This window comes from Xyrauchen texanus, chromosome 27 (assembly GCF_025860055.1).
Source record: "Xyrauchen texanus isolate HMW12.3.18 chromosome 27, RBS_HiC_50CHRs, whole genome shotgun sequence".
Taxonomy (NCBI): Eukaryota; Metazoa; Chordata; class Actinopteri; order Cypriniformes; family Catostomidae; genus Xyrauchen; species Xyrauchen texanus.
In genome coordinates this window covers 19,317,451-19,339,885 of record NC_068302.1, presented here as the reverse complement: position 1 = coordinate 19,339,885, position 22,435 = coordinate 19,317,451, and the positions used below count along the sequence as shown (strand labels likewise).

Genomic DNA, 22,435 nt, shown 5'->3' with positions numbered 1-22,435 from the left:
CCTATGGTGGGATGAACTCTGGACTTGAGTAAAATTAACCACCATCAGCTATCTAATTATTATCCCCTGATACACCCCAATACAGCAGCACATAAAGTCAGCAAGGCCTGTCTCTATGCATTATGGTTGATGATGAATATAGCTGGCCTAGAGTGTTTTCTATACTCATTGGCTTAGTGTTCAACAGTGGTCTGCTCACCTATTTTCTTGTTGGAAAAAACACACAGAACGTCTAAAAAAAATGTATGGAGCGCAGCAAATGGAACAGAATGCAAGTGCCTCGTGATGCGTTTTGAACCATTGTTTAAGTTCTTTTTAACTTGACATGGTGTCTAAAAAACACGCATGCATGAGACACTGAAAAAACAGCAAGATGCGCTGCAATGGTCAAAGATGTCCATCTATACTATCGCAGGTTTAAATAGGACAAACAATTGAAAAACTGTGCTGAAGAATAGAAAACTAATTCGGTGTGAACGGCCCCTAACAATAGGGCACTTCAATGAACAGAACAGATATTTTCTTGTTTTTAGGGCTGTCAAAGTTAATGTACATGATCGATCATGAATGTTGAATTGTTAAATGGCTTTAACACATTTATTCTATTTGACATTATAACTGTACAGATGAACAGTGGAGTTAATAAAATATGTTATTATTGAATTATTAATATTGTATTAAATTGCTTTGTGATTTTACTTTTCATACAGTTTGAGGAAAAATATCTATTTGTTCAAACAAGATGAGGAAAGAGTGTGTTTAAATAAATATGTTCTGTTAGTGTCATCCACACAATTTTCAGAACCTAGTAATTAAACAAGGGCCTATTATTTAGTTGGAAGTTAGTAAGGGTTAGAAACGTGTGTCAGTGCAATGTGTTACTTTACCTGGTCTTAATGTTGTTTGATGTGTTTCTTAGGGTGACAAACACAAGATTCTGGACAAGTGCAACCTGCCTCTGACCGGAAAACAGTGTGTGGACCGAATAATTACAGAAAAGGTGGGTTTAGATTCATTTTGGGTCATAAGGAATCTGAAAGACGCTTAAATCAACAGCCCACACCTTATCTAAGCAATCTCCTTTGGTAAAGAATGTATGCAATTTATTCTTAAGTTTATCACTTTATCAATATTCTGAATTAACCCTGCACTAGATAAAACTTCTGTCACAGCATAAACAGCTTTGAAAGGTGTTTGCTATTTTCTTTTTAACACATGTGCAAAGGCATAAAGGAGCTGATAAATTGATATGATGCTGCACATAGGCAGTGGAAAATGAAAATCCAATTATTGGGCTAGCCATAATCAAATCTCCTGATCAGAGCGATGTTACATATTGACTGTTTTTTTAAACATGGAGCGCCTTAATGTGAATGTTGCTTAATATTATCAACCATGCCACATGGCCTGGGTTTAGAGAGCTTGGAATCCCAGCTGTATCTTGGAGACTAATACTGTGTGTACACACTCAAGTTTGATGCTACAACACTGTGAATTCATTGACTCAATGGGGACTGTGGCGCATGTACATTGAGGGAAAACGCAAAGGTGTGCAAAAGTGACACTCCATCATGCTACTAAAAGTTGAGAAAATGTAAATTTTTGTACATATTCATGTACAAAATACATATTCTGACATAGACATCTGTTTACCAATTAGAATTTTAGAGATGTGGTTCCAGTGCTTTCAGAAATCCAATTAGTTGTATCCCAATTACTGATTTCAAGACTGTGGCTCTTTCCAAACCATCAAAACAATCTTACACATTCCTATACATCAAATGGTCTGTTCTTTTCTAGGATGTAGGGGCCCTAAAATGCTCCCTTTAAAGGAATATTCTGGGTTATTCTGGACAAGTTAAGCTCAATTGACAGCATTTGTGGTATAATATTGATCATCACAAACATTTATTTTTTGATGCGGCACAACGGTCAAAGATTCAGAGTTGACAGATTTATATTTCTCCTGCCACTTTATTTTCCCCGTCCGCTGAAATGAATTTAATGTTATGAGTTCTGACGATACACCATAGCCAGCTCCTGATCTCTCCTAATAATCTTTAGTTTCTAAACATATTTAAATGCATTTGAAATTTGTAAAATTGTTTTGCTGTTCTAAAATAACCATATTTATACCAATGGATTTCAGTTTAAAATGAAATATGCACTTAGTAATATTTGTGTTTATGTAGCATAAACACAGAGTGGTGTAGATTCAGCATTACTAAAATCAGAAGTGCTCGGTTACTGATATCATTGTAAAAATTTACTATTTGCAGTCAGCCTTGATTAAATCATTTCGCAAGTGAAAACATCCAATTATTGATATAAAGCGAGCCAAACAGACAAACCAAAAAACTAGTGAACCTTTAGTAGGATTTCCTTCTCAATAGATTTTATTTTCATTTTCCTATTCCTGAAATCTGTCCTCAAGCTCAAGGCTGATTGGTTCGTCATTACTTTGAGGTGATGTGCAGTTTCAACACTTACAGTATACTGCAGACAGCCTCAAGCTGTCGATGTCAGTCACTTCCAGTTACATACGGTATACAAATTTGTTGTACTCTCATCAAAGTCACTGGGCTCTTTATGCTTGCATGAGGGCCACCTGACAAGATATTTCAGGGGCACATGACTGATGCAGGCATTCACAGGGAATCTCAGCCAGACTCTCGTCTCGCCACCAGAATTGCTGGACTATATACAGTAACAGCAGTCAGCTACTCTTTTCTTCCTACCTTCCTTTCCTCCTTCCCCCTTTTCTTTCATGCCCCTCTCTCTCTCTCTCTCTCTCTCTCTCTCTCTCTACACACACATCTTCCCCCTTCCTCTTTGTATGCTTTGCCAGTGCTGCCTTTTAGAAAAATTACACAATGTGGTTTCAAATGAAAGGATTCTGTCAACATTTGGAAAGGTTAGACCTCTCCATCGACACTGCCACCACCCTCTGTTCAACCTGTGTTTGTCATGCCACCCTGCTGTTTAACACAGCCCCTGTCTGTTAACCTAAAAAGCTGAGCTTTACCAAGTTTCCAAGTTAACCGGTCAGCTATTTAACCTCTTTTAGGGACTTTCCACCACAAAGAATGGGACCTAATGTATTGTGGTTCAGATATTAGTTAATTGACTGCTTTATTCTTAGATGCTTTCAGTGTGAGGTGTTATCATAGAAATTAAACCACTATTCTGAAGGACAATCATCCCTTTAGTCTTGAATGTACATGATTTAAAGGGATAGTTCACCCAAAAATGAAAATTCTCTCATTATTTACTGACCCTCATGCCATCCCAGATGTGAATGACTTTTTTTTCTACTGAACACAAATATTTGTTTAGCTCTGTTGGTCCTTATAGTTCAAGTGAGTGGTGACCAGACCTTTGAAGCTCCAAAAATCACATAAACGCAGCATAAAAGTAATCCATTATCCAAATAGTAAATATTGCCATAAATCTCCACTCCTATCATATAGCTTTTGTGCGGCTGTGGCACAGTTGGTAGAGTGGGTTGGCCACTAATCGCAGGGTTAGCGGTTCGGTTCCTGGCCCACATGACTCCACATGCCAAAGTGTCCTTGGGCAAGAAACTGAACCCCAAGTTGCTCCCAATGGCAGGCTAGCACCTTGCATGGCAGCTCTGCTGTCATTGGTGTGTGAGTGTGTGTGTGAATGGGTGAATGAGACACAGTGTAAAGCGCTTTGTAGAACCGATAAGGTTAAAAATGGCACTATATAAGTGCAGACATTTACCATTTTAGAAACATTGATTTAACCACTGGAGTCGTACGGATTACTTTTATGTGGTCTTTGTGATTATTGGAGCTTCAATGGTCTGGGCACCATTCACTTGCATTGTATGGACCAACAGAGCTGGAACATTTCTTCTAATAATCTTTCACATTATTATTGAAAGTCAATATTATTATTGATATATTATTGATATTATGTGAAAGTCATTCACATCTGGGATGGCATGAGAGTAAAAGATGAGAAAATGTCAAATTTTGTGCGAAATATTTCTTTAAGGCACAATTTGTAATTTTACAGTTGCCTAAAAAGTATTTGGATTCTTTTTGACTATTAAGTCACACTTAGTAATGTATTCATATAATTTGCATAGGTAACAAAATATTAAATCAAGTGGCATCTGCAAAGAAATGGTGCTAGACATTTTCTGGGAACTAACTTCCCTTTTCAGAGCCAATTTTTAAATTATGTTTAACCAAATGGTCATAAGGTAATTTTTAATGCATGTATGAAGTTCATTCCCCTCAAGTTCACAAAGGTAACCTAGCAGAGTAACCACATGTGTAATTCAGCACATTATTTATGGACTACATTATCTATTATCTATGGACAATGTTTACATATTTGTTTCACATAAATACTTTTTGTCTTTGAGCAATATTTCTATTGTTTTATTATTTAAAACCTGACAAGCCTTTGTTTTGAAATGTTTGCATGAAAAGTGCTATATTTCTTTCAAATAAATGCCACTTGGTTTGATATTGTGTTGTTTAAAGACATTCATACATTTTTAAGCATGTCTTAAATGTCCAAATAAGTTTTGGTACCACTTTATCTCCAGTGATGGAAGTTTTTAATAAAAAATATTGCTGGCAAGCTGTGATGTGATAGCGCCATCCATCTTTGCCATATTTTAATTGTTCGATTCCCCTTTCTCCACTGATTGCTGAAAAAATAAACAAGCATGTGGTACAATATCTCTAAGAAGAGTAAACAAAAGTTGGACTTACAGAGCGTACAGCTGGCACTCTGGCAGGTGGATTAATCCCTTCGCTTTCACTGATACACACTCAAGCAAATCCTCCAGCAATTAGAGACTTGTATTACAGGTTGTAAGAGATGAAGACAGGAAATAGAGACAGCAGGATTGAAGCAAACTAACAGCAAGCATGCTGCTCATGGCAGGTTATGCTCCACAGGTCATATGTGGAACGAGACAACGGGAGCATTAGATCTGGGTCACGTTACATGAAAATAGACTGCTGGTTTAATTCAAACATAAGTGATTTGGTTCAGTAACAGCCATCCACTATGATCATGCCCTTGAACCATCTGTAGGTTGTTGTGAGGCAGAGTATTGTGTATGTATATTACTTTATCATAACAATTGTGGTCACACTTAAGGTTCTAAATATTAACACTACTTGATCCATAAAGCATTATGAACTAAAAACTAACAATGATTTTTACAGTCAAGTAATTTTATTTGTATAGTGCTTTTCACCACACACATCGATTCAAAGCAGCTTTACAGAAAATCATGCTGTAACAGAAAGTATGCTATTGTTCATTCATTGTTCGTTCATGTTTTATAATAATGCATTAACTGTTATAATGTACACAAACTTAAAGGTAAAACAATATAGGGCTGTTGATTTAACAAGTTAATTCAGAGCGACTAATTATATAAACATAAAGTGTTAAAAAAATAACGCAATTTATCATGTCCCCGGACCGTAATAAGGAAGATTTCTGAGCAATTCAAGCTTGAAGTACCACCTGCTTTCTCAAGGGGGCAGTAAGCGAAACTTCAGCTGTATAGGTAATGTGCAGCTTATACAGAGAACAAACCAACACTTCAGCAGACAGCTCAACATGAGGGGGTGCATTATATTCCGAAGAGCTCATCCCTATGCCCTATTCCCTTCAGAGGGTTTACCCTCCTGAGTGAGAGCTTCGGAGGGTTGAAATATCAGTAATTTGGAACGCACTTCAGCATCATCTATCCAAGCCAAAGGAGCCGCTGCCGTCGCACAATAGGTGATGCTAATGAACATCACCTGCATGCACCTAATCAGAAATATTTACACATGATTTTGCATAACTAAATGCTTTCAGAATACACACTGAAAATGTAATTGTTTTTTAAAATCTTTATGACTTTAGGAAAAAATAAATGTTCATGTTTACATTTTTTTTATTTATTTTAATAAAAAATGAAACCAATATACAAATGCACAGTGCAATTGCCACTTTGTATTATTATTTTATTTAAACTCCTTTAGAATAACACAAGCATTAACTAGTTTCAAACAAAATCATTTTTAAAAGTTAATTATAATAATTACAAACTTTTATAGACTATGAAGATGAAGGGATGTGACATGTATTTGTTTATAGAAATAGATTGCAGTTACAGCTGGTTTAATTTACACTAAATTCAACTTGGCAAACCTCCATATTTGTGACGTGTGCTCTGGTTCTGGTGCGCTTGGCAGTGAAGTGTCCATCAGTTGAACCCTAAGGAAACACCCGTTTCAAAGGGCCCTTTGGTTTGGAACGACCCTTCAACATGACAGCCAGAATCATCCCCCTTCAAAGTGCCCTTCGGTGGTCAATTAATACATTATATATATACTGTATATACTGTATATGTGTACTATATACATATATGTCAATTAATACATTATATATATATATATATATATATATATATATATATATATATATATATATATATATATATATACTGTATATACTGTATATGTGTACTATATATATATATATATATATATATATATATATATATATATATATATATATACATATATGTCAATTAATACATTATATATATATATATATATATATATATATATATATGTATATATATATATATATATATATATATATATATATATATATATATATATATATATATATATATAGTACACATATACAGTATATACAGTATATATATATATTTGTAATATGTATGTATAATTTTGTAATTATTTGTAATTATTTAAATATAACAATTTACAGTTATTTAATCATTACATATTGAGTTATTGTTATTTGAGGGGCTTTCTCAGCAAATATTTATATATGAGATTAATTTAATTAATCGGCAAACCATGTAATTAATTTGATCAAAAATGTTAATCGATCGAAAGCCCTAAAACATTTTAGTTGACACAATAAAGGTTATCTTTGTTAAAATTAGTTATCTGTATTAGTTGACATGAACTAACAATAAACAATACCTTTACAGCACCTATTAGTCTTGGTTATTGGTCATTTCTAGTGGTGTAAATATTTGCTCTGACTTTGATTCTATTACGATTCTTTGCCTAACGAATGCGATGCATCATGAAATCTTAAATTAGGTCATGATTCCGATTTGATCTATTGAACTATTTATAATTATTAAAAAAAATATGCAGAAAAAAGATTCAAAGTTTTTGCTAAGCACTTGAGCACTTGAGTCACATATGCATTTAGGACCAAGGAGGTTTGGCTTAGATGTGTATTGCTCCCTATCCCTATATTCTGTTGCATTCACTATAATGAAAATTAATGAACAAGTGAGTGTTATTGTTCACAGCCACTTGTCTGCCCACCAATCATATTTATTTCAAATTAGTTCTATTTGTGGTTAAACGAATTCATGGAGAAATAACACATTTTATGGAGATATAAAAGCAATAATAACATAATATATCATAATCGGGAAAGAAAGCAACAACAATTAACTTACTTTGATGAAATGGGTGCAAACAGTTATGAATGACACAGAAAGCCAAATTTGGCAGCATCCATCCATCCATCAATTTAATCACTTATCCTACGGTTCGCTGGGGTGAACTCGGCAGCATGAACTTTCTTACTTTCAAAGTGAGATTTTTCCCTTCAATCTCATGTGGTCCCCTCCTGTGGCAGGAAGGCTTGTATAATCTGTCTGACAGACTCTGTATTACATTGGGTATTAATATAGTAATAATAATCGATTATAAAATTCCGTAATCGATGCATCAATATTTCTGTCAGATCATGCATTGCAATGCTTCGATGCATTTTTACACCCCTAGTCATTTTTACATGTACTTATACAATTTTTTAATAAAAAGTTGTTAACATTAACATTAGTTAATGCTTTATGAACAAACAATGAACAATGGTGTTTTCATAAATTAACATTAACCGAGATTAATAAATGCTGAAAAAACATTGTTCATTGTTAGTTATGATACCTAATGCATTAACTAATGTTAACAAATGCAACCTTATTGTAAAGTATTACCAAAATGTATTAGTAAATGTAGAAAAATAACATTAAACAAGATTAATAAATGCTGTAAAATTATTGTTCATTATTAACTATTGAATGTAAACTTATGTCAACTAATACATACACAATCTTGTAAATTGTGACCACAATAATAGCATTATAGGTTACTATTATTTCAAAAACATGTGCCGCTCACCTCAATAGGGAGTTTCCTTATTATTTGTTTAGGTGATATTCTTTTTTTTTTTTTTTCAATCTCTGTAAACTGAATTAATTTGAGAATGCAGAAAATGAGAAACTGCCCCAGTTTACATATGAATCGTTCGGTGTTCATTTAATCAAGCTGATGTTAGAGTACATTACTGAAATTAGAGCAATAGCATATGCACCCAGCATTAAAATAAATCAGGGTGCAAAGGGCCATTTTGTTTTAGATATGCATGCATTGTCTAATTTTAAGACCATAACATTGTAGTTTGTACACTCCCTAAACACTGACGTTTAGTTGTTTTCAGGGATAGTTCACCCAAAACATTTAATAAAATAAAATAATAAAACTCAAGTTGTTCAGTGCATAAAAAAATGCAAATACATTTTATGTTGACTTGAGACTAACATACTGATTAACGTCTCCTTTTATGTTCCATGTAAGATAGAAAGTCATAAAGTAATTGTGGCAGCGGGGGCGTGGTCAAGCGCCCGTCCGGGAGAGAAAAGCGGTAAGGGCGCTCACACCTGAGCTAAATGATGACTAACACCTGTGTCTAATTTCAGTAACATGAGGAGAGCGGCATAAAAAGGGCAGCAGTGACAGAGCAGAAGAGAGAGAACCCGAGCAAGAAAAAGGAAAAAAACCTACAATAGTGTTGTTAAAAAGAAAAATAAACAAAAGCTTACCCCTTAAGCTGACACCTGTTTCCGTCCCTTCAATCATAGCATACGTTACAGTAATTATGTTCAAAGATTTGAAACATAATGAGGTTAAGGCTGATAAATTACAGAGTTTTCATTTATTGGTGAACTATCCCATTAAGTAAATTGTTGCAGTGTTGAAAATTATTTACACATACATTTGATCTACTCATGTGTCATGAATAAGGCCCAGAGCCTTTATTTTCAAGTCAAAACAGGCAGAATGTCATTTTACGCATTTTCTCTTACACTGCATTTTTCTACCACATCTGACCACATTCTCAAGGTCAGAGGAGTTTAACTTACGCATGGTTGCACATTTAATGGCACTTTTTTCATGGTTGCATTGTTCTTCATTCTTTTCCAGGCGGTATTCGATGTGGACAAGGACAAAGGTTTAACCCTAATTGAGATTTGGGAGGGTCTGACACTAGATGAAATTAAGAAATGCACAGGGACAGACTTTGAGGTGAATTACTTTATTGATAAATTACAGGAACAGTTAATGTTATTGAACACAGTTTACATTAAACAAGATGATGTTTAACAACAAATGAAGCCCTTTTATGCTCTCTTGATTAATAACAATATTAGCCAGAATACAAAGTCATAAATCTGCCTATTATGCTTTTTAGCCTGATTTAATTTTTGTTTTTGTTTTCTCAAACAGGTCTCTCCTAACTTGAAACCAATGCAGCAGATTTAACTCTTAGGCAAAAATGCTTAAGATTGTTGGGACTATTCACAACTGGTGGAAACCAGACACTTGTTAAATCCCCCATGTACATCCTTTGGAGGTACTAAAGATTTGTGTGGAAATTTGACTGAAGCATGCTCAAAACAACAAATATTCAATATGCTCCTCAAGCCACAACAGTGTCGTCATCTGTTAAAATAACTTCAAATAATGTGTTACCTGAATGCGTAGTATAAGCCATCTGTTTTTTTTTTTTTTTCAGTTTAGCAATTGATTGGAATGCAACGGTTTTGCAGAATATTCTCAAAGAGTATTGAATGTAGAATATTGTCAATAATAAGTATTGTATTTATACAGGCAGAATAATCTGTCTACATTTCACAAAACAGAATTGTCATGTTCTAACTCAAATTTACAGGTAAAATTTTTGATTTTACAGTGTACATATCCTTTGTACAAAACAATAAACTTCTATTTCTCACAAGTCGAAACATCCCTTGTTTTTTTCTTTGGGTTATTTATATCGACCCATCAATGATCAGTCTTTAAATATAGGCTATGCACTGAAAAAATTAAGAGTAACATTTACCTACTATTTAGTCTGCAAACAAATTGTAATGCTATATAATTAAGTAAAGTCTACTTAATTGTGTGATATAATATTGACTGAAGAGAGTAAATTTAACCATTTCATTAACTTTTACTTACAAATCTGATATACATGGTATTTAAATAAGATTTTAATTTAACATTTTACTAGAACATTTCACTTTTTTAACTTTCATTATTAACACGTTAAATAATTTACCACATAACATACCGTATAGAAACTTCATGCATGCAAGACAAAATCACCTTCCATTACTGGTTTGCAATTTGTTTGGTCGTGAACGGGTAATTTTGAGTAGAAAATTAACTTAAGACTTCACAAAACATGAAGTTAAACAACAAAATCAACAATAAAAAAGGTGTAAATAAACTTGCAAACATTGAAACCTTGTAAGTCCATTAATTATACAAAACAGGTGCATGCTGGGAACAACAGTTTCGATAAGTAAAATTTACTTATTTTATTCACCAGTGAAATTAGAAAATAAATATAACAAAGTTATCTATTGTATGATTGATACACAATGATGCATTGTAAAAATAACACATAGGCTAATCATAAATCTATTTACTTATAAGCTAAAGCATTAGTTTCCTATCTGTCACTCACTCGACCTTGTGTTGATGAGTTGACACTAGGGGTTCACTCTTGGGAGCCCAGACATCTCTGATCTTTGAGAAAAGGCCAATGAGAATTGCCGTGTGGAATTTGCATGCCACTCCCCTGGACATACGGGTATAAAAGGAGTGCCGCTTGCAAACACACACTCAGATTTTTCTTCGGAGCCGAGATTCAGAATCCCTCCTGCCAATCCATTAATCTCTCTCTCTCTAAGATGTTGGATCTACGGCGCATTACAGCGACAGTGGAGTCTAAAGTGTCTTGAAAAAGACACTTTTGTTTGCACCAGTCTTTTAGAGAAAATATATATTATAAAACTGAGCATGAGCGGCACATACCGCTTTCTTGTCACAAAGCTTGTCACTGTCTATTCAGCCCCTGGTCAGACCTAGCATTCCTATGGGCAGGAGTTCCCCTAGGCCAGGTCCCCAGGCACGTAGTGGTTACGACAGATGCCTCCCAGTGTGGCTGGGTCACTGTGTGCAATGGGCACTCAGTCGCATGCCCTTGGAATGGACAGCGACTGTGTTGGCACATCAACTGCCTAGAGTTGCTGCCGGTACTACTTGCCCTGAGGAGGCTATTTCCGTTGATCTGGGGCAAGCATGTGTTTGTCCGGACGGACAACACAGCGACGATTGCATACATCAACCGCCAAGGCGGCCTACACTCGTTGAATGTCACAACTCGCCCGTCGTCTCCTCCTTTGGAGTCAGCGGCGGCTCAAGTCGCTGTGGGCCACTCACATCCCTGGCCATCCTCAACAGCACAGTGGATGCAATGTCGTGGCAGGTTACGCTCAGGGGAGAGTGGAGACTAAACCCACAGGCAGTCCAGCTGATCTGGAATTGATTTGGCCAAGCACAGGTAGACCTGTTTACTTCCCCAGAATCCTCCCACTACCTGCTTTGGTACTCTCTGAGGCTCCCCTCGGCACAGATGCCCTGGTACACAGCTGGCCCCTGGGGCTACGCAAATATGCGTTCCACGCAGTGAGCCTACTTGCACAGACGTTGTGCAAGTATGAGGAGCAGATCCTCTTAGTGGCCCCTTACTGGCCCTCCCAGCTTGGTTCTCGGACCTCATGCTCCTCGTGACAGCAGAGAACAATAGAGAGAAGGCTATGGCTGGGCCAGCCATTCCTTAAACTTCTGAGCAGTAAGCCGCTCCCCAAGGTGTAGGAGACCACTTCATGCCTGCCAGTGTGTTTGGGGGTAGTTGTGTGACAGCTTGCTGCGCTGGCTATGAGGCACAGAGTTCTGCCTGTCTTGCACAGCCAGTCTGCATAACTCGGTTCAGTAGTTCTTGTGGCATTTTCCATTGAGACCCCTAGTGTCAACTCATCGACACCATGTCGAGTGAGTGACAGAAAGGGAATATAATGGGTACTGATGTAACCTCCTTTCCCAAAGAGGGACTTTGTGTCCCTCTTGCCACAACACTGAACCAACTGCTGAAATGGCCGGGTCTTTGGCTCGGCTCCTCAGTGCAAAACCTGAGTGTGTGTTTGCAAGCAGCACTCCTTTTATACCCTTATGTCTGAGGGAGTGGCATACAAATTCCACACGCCAATTCTCATTGGCCTTTTCTCAAAGATCAGAGATGTCTGGGCTCCCAAGAGTGAACCCCTAGTGTCAACTCATTGACACAACATCTCATTCCCTCCATCAGAGTACAGAGGTTACATCAGTAACCATGATGTTTTTACATGTTTGAATTTAATACAAATGTAGTATTTACTTAATATTTTTAAGTTCACTCTTAAACTATACTTTTTCGATGTAGAAAGTGCTTAATCTGTTCTGCTATATTTACATCACAAAAAGTTTTTTTCAGTGTACTGAGTGCGTATGCAAACAAGTAACATTAGGGGAACACAATAAAGCTTACATGAAATATGTATGAAAGCTGTCTCTATTTTGAGCCTATTATTGCGCCATTTGTATATGATATATCTGTTTTGCACTTGTTGCACGACCGCTTTTTGTACCGCACCTTGAATTGCTTCTTGACAATTCAGAACCACATTCGTGGACAGCGACCATGTTAATATCTCAAAGACAGCGTGTATCGGTGAATACTTGTGATGCACAGACGCCTCAGCACAAACAAACTATGATTGTTCAATAACTTAATATGAAATAATTAAAGCTCGCGCTGAACTCTGTATAATTGCACCCAGAACGACTTAGGAGGGGAATCAATTCCGAAGGATATAGGCTTGTTACAAGCAACGAGCTCATTTATATTTGTGTAGACGGATTCTAAGTCCAAAAGTCTGGTGAAAGTGTGATGTATGTGCGACACTCTCCGTCTCGGGGGTGTGGTAATGCTCGCGCTGTGAACTCGTGCGCGCACGGGCTATGAATACTCCGCACTCAGAGAGAGGAGCGTACAGCGAGCACCGGAGAACCGACGGCATGGCTGCGTCTAAGGGGAAGAGCGAACTCCGTTATGCGGACTGGATGTCAAGTTTACCGGCAACCTTGCACAGCATTCCTCTCACCAATCTCGCAATACCGGGTAAGCGCTCTTTTTTGCCCTTAGAAGCAATAATAGCAGGAGTGACAAAGGGGGTATAAATATTACATGAAGGAAATATGCTGCTTGGGGACGGATTATTTTTGAATGACTCAACTGACCCTTTCAGAAAGTTTTTATGTTGGTATCATTTAACGTTAATTGTTATGTCCGCGTGGGCTACAAACTCTTATTCAAAACGCACATTGAAATGAGAGGTCACCCAAACGTAGTTGAAATGGATTGTGCCTCTGACACTTTCTATTGTGTGACTAATGTGCTGGTTCAATCCAGCGAATGGGTTTTAAGAACGTTAAAATGTGTAGCAGAAATTAAATAGGACACTTGTTGCTCGGGGCTCGAAATCCGAGGTCTGTGTGGCGGATTAAGAGACACACCACATTTCACATGTGCTACAGCCCAGACCAGACAAAATTAAATAATAAATGCACAGAGCTAACGGAGACGCATATAGTAGTTGCCTGGAGCAAAAAAAAAAAAAAAAAAACAAGAAATATGCGGGGAAAAGTATAATTGTCATGTCACAATGTTTTTCCTTAAACAACACCTTATCCAGATTCAATCTCTATATTACTTTTTTAAATGACCATTTTTGTGCACATAGTAATTTGCATGGATATATGGATGTAGGCTACTGACCCGAGCCTTATGTTGAGTGCATTTTCCCTTTCCCTTTCTGTTAACTAGTATCACCTAATAAAGATAAAATAATTATAATTATTATTATTTTTTCAGAGCAACAAGGTTTCCTAAAAATTGATGTCCACATATGAGGACAACGGGATTAAATTGCGAAATTTTAAATAATACCAAGCTATAGAAAGAAAAAAAATTTTTTTTTTAATTATAAAATTGTTTATTTTGTTTCCAGGAGTGTTGCTTATTCATGTTTTTGAGATGTTACCGACATCACAGCTGATTTTCTGTAAAGCTGCTTTGGAACAATGTGTATTGGGAAAAACACAAATAATAAAAAAAATTCAAATAAAAATTATTTGACTTGATTTTACTTTTATGTTTAATGTTTTGTTTTCTACTCTGGCAACTAAATCTCAATGGTCTCTCTTTGTACTGTCAAACAAACAAATGATATTCAGATATTAGAATAATTAATTCTGATACAAGTAATGCCAAGCATCGTCCAATCACTGCCAACCATGTTAAAATAAAATTTTACATTATAAATTCTGAATCTATGTAATTATTGATTACCATTGTCCCATGTCTGCCAAACATGTTAAGTGATCCAAACATCATCTGCAGCCTGAAACTGAACTTTTGATAGAAAGTTTGGATTGAATGCACTTGGCTTCATATGAAAACCATAGGATGCTCCCTTGCTCCCTATTTAGTGAATTACTTAACATGCATTGTGCTGTTTGTCTGCACTGGTCTCAGGACAGTTCTAAAGGCACATTTTTCATCCTAATTCCATATAAAGCCTCTGAAAGCAATACTTTTTTTAACTAAATGTGAAAATGCATCAACACACTCTCACGACGAAATAGTCAGGATTCGTAGGCCTACAACCTTTCTAAATTTGGCTAATTCGTATGATATCGTGCGACTGCACTCTTTCACTTTCACTAAAGCCAATGATGTCGCTGGACATCGTTTCCATCTAATACGCAATAATTACTTGCTTCTGTCACACACAACAGCTTCCAATCATGTTTACACACTCTACTGGTTGTTTAAGTTTAGATAAGGGGTTTGGGTATGGGCATTATATTTCTTAATGCCTTGTGCGTGGAACTCACGCTTACTATTAGACATCCAGGAATTTGCACGCGATGAAGTCATACGCGTTTATGCGAAAAACATCATGCTAGACCATATGAAATAGCCAACTCATAAATGATATATGACTTTTCATGAGATCGGTTTGAAATGCATAGTAACTATAGGATTTCTAATGAAAAACTTGTGCTATTGTACACATTTGTGTACATTGTGTTTAGCAGTGTGGTGTTCAAATTTGAAAAATGGCATATTGGATGAAACTAGAGACTGTAATCTTATGACTCAAATAGTTTTCAATGTAAAAACTTAATTAGGTGCCTTACCAGATTTAGTTTGGTTGGCGTTTCTTCCAAAGACAAAGTCGGCTATAATAGGCACCATGTTGTTTTGCCATTTGACTCCTAGTCGGTTTAAATGAAATGAAATTATGCGCATGAGGAGATAATCACTACTGAAACTGTGCTTGTTGTCACTGTCAAGTCCTGAATAATGAAAACATGTTGGAAGGCCTGTTTGAATTAGAGTATGTAAGCCAAATATTTGTTTGCATACAGGTTTTGCCACATTTCTTTGGTTAAAACCAATACCAATTTATCACTTATTCAATGTCTATAAATATTTTCTTTTGGAACAGATGTTTCTATTTGGAAAATAGTAATAGCCTTCTCAATATTCAATCAGTTCAAGACTTTTCAGACTACATGTAACATATTTTCAGCCCCAATTTAAAGGGATAGTTCACCCAAAAATACAAATTCGCCATCATTCACTCACCCACGTGTTGTGACAAACCCATGACTTTAATTATTTATTTGAACACAAAAGGTGATGATCAGCAGAATAGTAGCTTCAGTCACCATTCACTTACTTTGTATGTAAAAATTAAATAAAAATTAAAATAAATGGTGACTGAGGCTCACATTTTGTCTAAATTCTGCTTTTCTGTTCTAATGAAGAAATCACTCATATGGATTTGGGGTAACACTTTATTTTAATTTGTCTTTGTTACACATGACATGTATTAATTATAGTACAGTCAGTTATGCATAATTACAAGCAACTATCCCTAAACCCTTATCCTAACCCTAAACCTATAGTAAGTACATATTGTTAATTAGTAATCAGTCATTACTTGTGTAATTACACTGTAACAAGGGCACTGTAAAATAAAGTGTAGCTGGATTTGGATCAACAAGAGGGTGAGTAAATGATGACTGAATTTACAGCATGGCAGCATGCTTTGCAAGGGAATCTATAGGGAGAGTAAATATTACAATTAAGTGTAATTTTCTGTGTTTTTGTGCAAGTTTAATATAAAGGGGGATACTTGTTAGTTTTTAATGTGGTGTTATGTTGGAGTTTTGGGAGTTACCATTATGGTGAACAGTGGAGGTTATATGGGACCAAATTCTGTTTAAAAATATTGTGGTCATGGATCAAAAACGTTTAAGCGTGAATCAAAATAATAAGATTGAATCAAATAATAATAAGTGCAAAACAAAATAAAGACCACAGATCAAAATAATTACAGCATATAAAAAAATAACAAGCATGACTAAAAAATATTAGGGCTGTCAATCGATTAAAATTTTTAATCGAATTAATTACATGGTGTCCCGATTAATTAATCGCGATTAATCACATATACAAATATTTGCTGAGAAAGCCCCTTATTATAACAATAATTCAATATATAATGATTATACATATTTATATCAATATATAATTATACATAGTTATCTTTATATATAAAAAAATTATAGATATATATACCTGTATATATAAAATAAAAAAATATTCAGATAATTAAAGTGCATTACATTCTTGTAGCAGAAGTGTTAATCATTGATAAAACAATATAAAAGTGGCTTTAGAATACAATGTATTGTTTATTACCATAATATTGATCATAAGTCAATCATTGGCATACAGTTCACAGCAATCCATTTCACAAGTGAATCTGTCAATCAGTCGGAGATTTATTATGATCGAGTCAGCTGAATTTAGTTAGCAGAGTTTAGTTTAGGCATTATTTAAGACTTCCTTCTTTGTGGGTTATTGGCTGCATACAGGTCTGGACAGGTAATCTGGAATTCTGGGCATTTTCCCGGTGGGCCGACACACTTTGGGGCCGATCTGGGGCGGACTGGCCATCGGGAGAACCGAGCGGGCCGGTGAGTTGGCCGAATGGGCCACGATAAGCTAAAATGAGCCACCGCGTTATGCAGAACGGACCACAAAATGGCAGCGCGATATGCAGAAAAGGACAGCGGTGTAAAATTCCCGGTCCATTTCTCTTCCCAGTTCAGCCATGGCTGCATATCTAAAAAAAAAAACAAGGCTGGGTTGGTGTGGATGTTTGATGCATGTTTTTACTAGCCATACCAATGTAGTCACGAGTTCAGAACCAAAGTTGACCTGCTTTTCCATGTTGCTGAATCTGCCATTATGTACTGATCAAACATTTGCACGGCTACATGCATTTTCTTTATCCACGATACTGCAGTAAAATCAGAAACGAATGACCAAGTGTCCCCACATCTGTAAATAATGCAATAAAGTTGTCTTGACATTGGATGTTCTTTATTCACAAATAGTTGCACATTTAGGGTCCGTTTCTAGAGATACAGGCAACATTGGAGCATACATATTCAAAACATATACAAACATTTCCATAACATAGATTATACAACTTCAAAAACATTTGAAGCAAATTACATACAGTCATACAACCAACTTCAAAGTGTGCATGTAGGTGTTAGCAATAATGTACACCTTTTAGATTTTTGATATAATTAAAATAATTTCCAATTATATGCAAGCATTTCTATATTCATCAGCATTGCAATAGGCCTTGATGTCATAATTATTATCTTAAGCCTGTTACAGTACTGATGACTATATAAATGCTTACATATAATTGGATTTGTTTTTTTAATTATATCAATAATCTAAAAGGTGTGCATTATTGCTGACATCTACATGCACACTTTGAAGTTGGTTGTATGACTGTATGTAATTTGCTTCAAATTTTTGAAATGTTATGAAAATGTTTGTAAATGTTTTGAATATGTATGCTCCAATGTTGCCTGTATCTCTAGAGACGGCCCCTAAATGTGCGACTATTTGTGAATAAAGAACGTCCAATATCAAGACAAATTTATTGCATTATTTATTGACGTGGGGATGCTTGGTCATTTGTTTCTGATTTTACTGCAATATCGTGGAAAAATAAACTACATTTAGCCGTGCAAATGAAGGTAAGTACATAACGGCAGATTCAGCAACATTAAAAAGCGGATCAAGTTGGGTTCTGAACTTGTGACTACATCGGTACCGCTAGTAAAACATGCATCAACCATCCACACCAACTAAATAATGCCTAAACTAAAGACTTTGCTATCTAAATTCAGCTGACTCGATACATGTGTTCACAGACTATGATAATGGTCTACTTGGACAACACATTGTTTCCTAGAGCTGGCAGAAAATACTCAAAACAGACACAAGCAGCATATCTATCAACCACAAATAATATAGTTATATTCAATTACCTGTGATTGTCCAGTATTTGCCAGGATGAGCAGCAGCCATCTGAGCCACATTTGAGTGATGTCAGCTCCCCTCTTCGAATGAGGAGCTGTCGATCAAGAACTAGTGGACATATGGGGCACAACACAAAACGCCCCCTGATTTACATGAAACTCTATTCAAGTTTTGGAAAACCAAGTGCAGAATTTGTAAACAAAACCACAGAAAAATACAGTGTAAGCGTACAAAAAATGAAAATATGAGCAAAATTGTCAGAGAACACAATAAACAGTAATATAATCAAGGAAAAGTTGATTTTGTTTGCAATTCTGATGACTGATTTAATTTTTCTGTTGTTTTTCTTGCAGCATATTTTAAATGTGTTTATATATTTTTGATTCAAGCGTGTTCTTTTTTGATCTGCACTTTTTATTTAGTTTTGCACTTATTATTTTTTATCTTCGCTTATTATTTTCTGATTCAGGCTTATTATTTTGAGTTGCATTATTATTTTTGGATCCGTGACCACAATACTTTTGACGGGATTTTGATCCCATAAGGTTAAGCTAACGATCAGGACGGGTGATGTTGATGTCAGGCACATTCAATTGATTGCTCGCTTTGTTGAGCAAATGCTGTGCTAACCATAGTATAGTTACTAAACTACACTTCTAACCAGCATTTACACTGCATGCAAACATTTGCTTTCACTAGTTATTACTTAAAGAAATAAGAGATTTATTTGAGTTACACTGACACGTCTAATTTTGATGGATTTACCCAATTAGTTTTTCTACACAAAGTATTTGTGTTTAGATTACATAGTAATTTTAAGTAAAGAAAACTCATTTCAAACATCTGGAACTACTTTCCACAGTCGAAGTTCAGCCAAAGAGCAATTTATTTTAGTGCAAATGAAGGTGATACATTGCTACGTCATTGTAAATGGTTCTAGAGGGAAATGTTTTTGCAGTTTTTATGGTAGCATAGGGGAAGTTATTCTGCCAAAAGCATCAGATAAACAGCGCCGGAGGCTGAAGCAATCAGCCAGACAGGCCTTGAGAGACTCAAGCTCTGATTAAAAGCTCTGATTAATGTCCACAGTGTGTCATGATTTCAAAACTTTGCCTCAGGAACTAATTTACTGGACAGCCCCTTCCAAATCTTCTTTTTAACCATCAATTATAGATTCTGATTTCTTGATCGTACAGTAAGTGCTCTGACAACAACATATGAATGTAAATTAAATAGCATAGTTTGCATGCACTACTGCAAGGAGAAGATTTCCTCATCCTACTGATGGCCTAAAAGTCTGGTCTGGATTTCTGAAGAAGTAACCTAATTCTGGAGAACTTGACCTAGTACCATTTTCTCTCTTCTGTAAAACTTTTGTATAATAGTGATATCAACAAGGCTGTGGGTGGGCTGTGGAAAGTCGTAGTGTAGTAGTTGTTAATCAAAATGCTTTATAAAAATTATTAGAATTCTGGACATGTATCACTTCCACACAGATATCTTGCTTATCTGAAGGGAGCTTTTAAGTTTTCAAAATGCAAGGCTTGGATCTCACTTTTAAAGACATGGTAAAAAGTCTATGAAAATGTATGCACCATGTCCAAGTGCGTATGTGCTCTTCTGTAAAATAAAGAGAGACCAAAGCATTTATCCTGAGATCTAATCACTATGAGACATCAAATCATATAGGATCTATCACACCTCTTTTTTTGTTTACCTTTGTAGCACTTAACTCCAGGTTGCTCCGGGGTGATTGTCCCTGTAATAATTGCACTGTAAGTTGCTTTAGATAAAAGTGTCTGCCAAATGCATAAATGTAAAATGTAAATATTGACAGACTTCTGGAGGTTGACAAGATTTCAAAAGATACTTAGTAAATGTTATCACAAGTTTATAAATGAATATTCATAGGCTATTTTGTTATAAAATAACATTTACTGTTTTCAAACAGATTTACTGAACACTACCCTCATCTCCCATTGGTTGGGTAAAGATATACTCCCTCCCAAAATTCACGTCATTGGTCACCATCAAGTTGGCGCAATTTACTCACCATCAAGTTGTTACAAACCTTAGACTTAGACTTAGAAAACTTTAATGTCCCCTAAAGGCAATTTGTTGTACAATACAGGCAAACCTGAATGACTTTCTGTCTTCCGTGAAACACAAAACAAAATGTTTGGCAGAATAATAGCCTCAGTCATCATTTACTTTCATTTTATGTAAATTAAACAATGCAATGAAAGGGAATGAGGCCAACATTCTTCCTAACATCTCTAGTGCTTTATGGAAAAACGTCATGCTGTGGAACAACATGAGGGTGAGTAAATGATGACAGAATATTTTATTTTTGGATGAACTATCCCTTATAAGTACTCCAGACCAAAATCTGTCTTTGCCACCTCCAACAGCATCAAGGTCAGTAATAGAATTAAGAAACACTTTACTATGATCTTAATTTCCTCTCTTGGAACTCTTTGTATAGTCATTCCAATGGAAGAAATGATTGTAAACTCAAACCTCTTCTTTAAGCTCAACTGATCCTCATGTTGCAACTTAATATTGTTTACTTGCGGTATCAGTATTTTTAATATTGTAGGTAAAAAGCAATACAAATATTTGATATTTGCTCTACCCTCAACATTTTCATCTAACTGATCTCTAAAGCGGTATTTGCACACCCTTAATTTTTTCCCCCATTCTTTCAAAATGTCTTTATCTATGTTAGTATGTTTACAATAACTAATAAAAAAAAAAAATAGAGATTAGCTAGTTGTCCACAAAAACACACTTGCAGAAACGTAAATCATTCTCCCCAGAGGGCAGACTATTTATCCCAGTGATACATTTATCCCAGCACCCTGTAAGCCCCTTTGTTGGACATTGAACAGCGTTAGTGAAATGTGTATATAATGAACGTATGTGTCTCTGCTTAGTATCTTAGAGAAATGCTTTTTTGCTTTAGCTGAGGTAGGATTTTGTGTGGCTCTTACTCCACTGCACTTGTCTGGATGGATGGCTTGATGAGGTCTGCTATACTTGCCATTGTCACCTGCAGTGGTGGCAAGACCGGGGTGGGGAAATTGTGTCAATGCAGACAAGCATGCTGCATAAGAACACCGCTGCTTTATGTGCCACCATTATATTTAGAGATTAGGCAGACTATTGTAGTTCTGAGACAGGGGTAGAATCTGGTTTAAGTAGTTTTTATGGACAGCCATAATTACTATTCATGTTTTGACATACTTACTTTCATAAAGAGATGTCCCTGTGCCCCTAAATCGTAGATGGCAATTAATCAGACACTGGAAGACACAGAAATCAGTGTAGTCTTTCCCTAGTGGCCAAGCATAATTATTTTGTCCTTGAAATATTTTTCATACATGGTAGCATATGTAATCTTCAGGGTTGGGACAAAATCTTTCTAGGAAGTCAGACCAGTGGTGGCCATCTTTGGAGCACTCCTGGTAAGCTATACCCATGGTCAGTGCAGCTCCAATCTACTTGAATGGGGAAAGAATGAAAGGGTTGGTCAAGATTATGATCAAAGAGCATATTTCAAATCGGCAGTAAAGTCTGACAAGACTGTTATCATAAAACTTGGATATCAAAATATGAAATATAGGTAAATTAATAAAAATATTCTGTAGGTTGCATTTTAAACATTGAATTTTAATATAATTTAATGTTTCTGGAAATAGCCCATGTGTTGGATGAGAACATGTCAATGAAT

The 22,435-nt window shown here is 35.8% G+C and overlaps 2 protein-coding genes across 2 annotated transcripts in view; both read left to right on the top strand.

The window, feature by feature from the left end:
* Nucleotides 1–10,132, top strand: part of LOC127620602 (succinyl-CoA:3-ketoacid coenzyme A transferase 1, mitochondrial-like) — a 78,507-nt gene extending 68,375 nt beyond the window's left edge. The window contains exons 15-17 of the mRNA XM_052093769.1: nucleotides 920–1,000; nucleotides 9,312–9,413; nucleotides 9,615–10,132. Coding sequence (XP_051949729.1) covers nucleotides 920–1,000; nucleotides 9,312–9,413; nucleotides 9,615–9,650 — 219 coding nt within the window. The 3' untranslated portion in view covers nucleotides 9,651–10,132. The remainder of the gene's footprint in view (nucleotides 1–919; nucleotides 1,001–9,311; nucleotides 9,414–9,614) is intronic.
* A 3,050-nt stretch (nucleotides 10,133–13,182) lies between these two features.
* Nucleotides 13,183–22,435, top strand: part of LOC127620604 (PI-PLC X domain-containing protein 3) — a 33,776-nt gene continuing 24,523 nt past the window's right edge. The window contains exon 1 of the mRNA XM_052093771.1: nucleotides 13,183–13,395. Within this exon, the coding sequence (XP_051949731.1) occupies nucleotides 13,236–13,395 (160 nt within the window). The 5' untranslated portion in view covers nucleotides 13,183–13,235. The remainder of the gene's footprint in view (nucleotides 13,396–22,435) is intronic.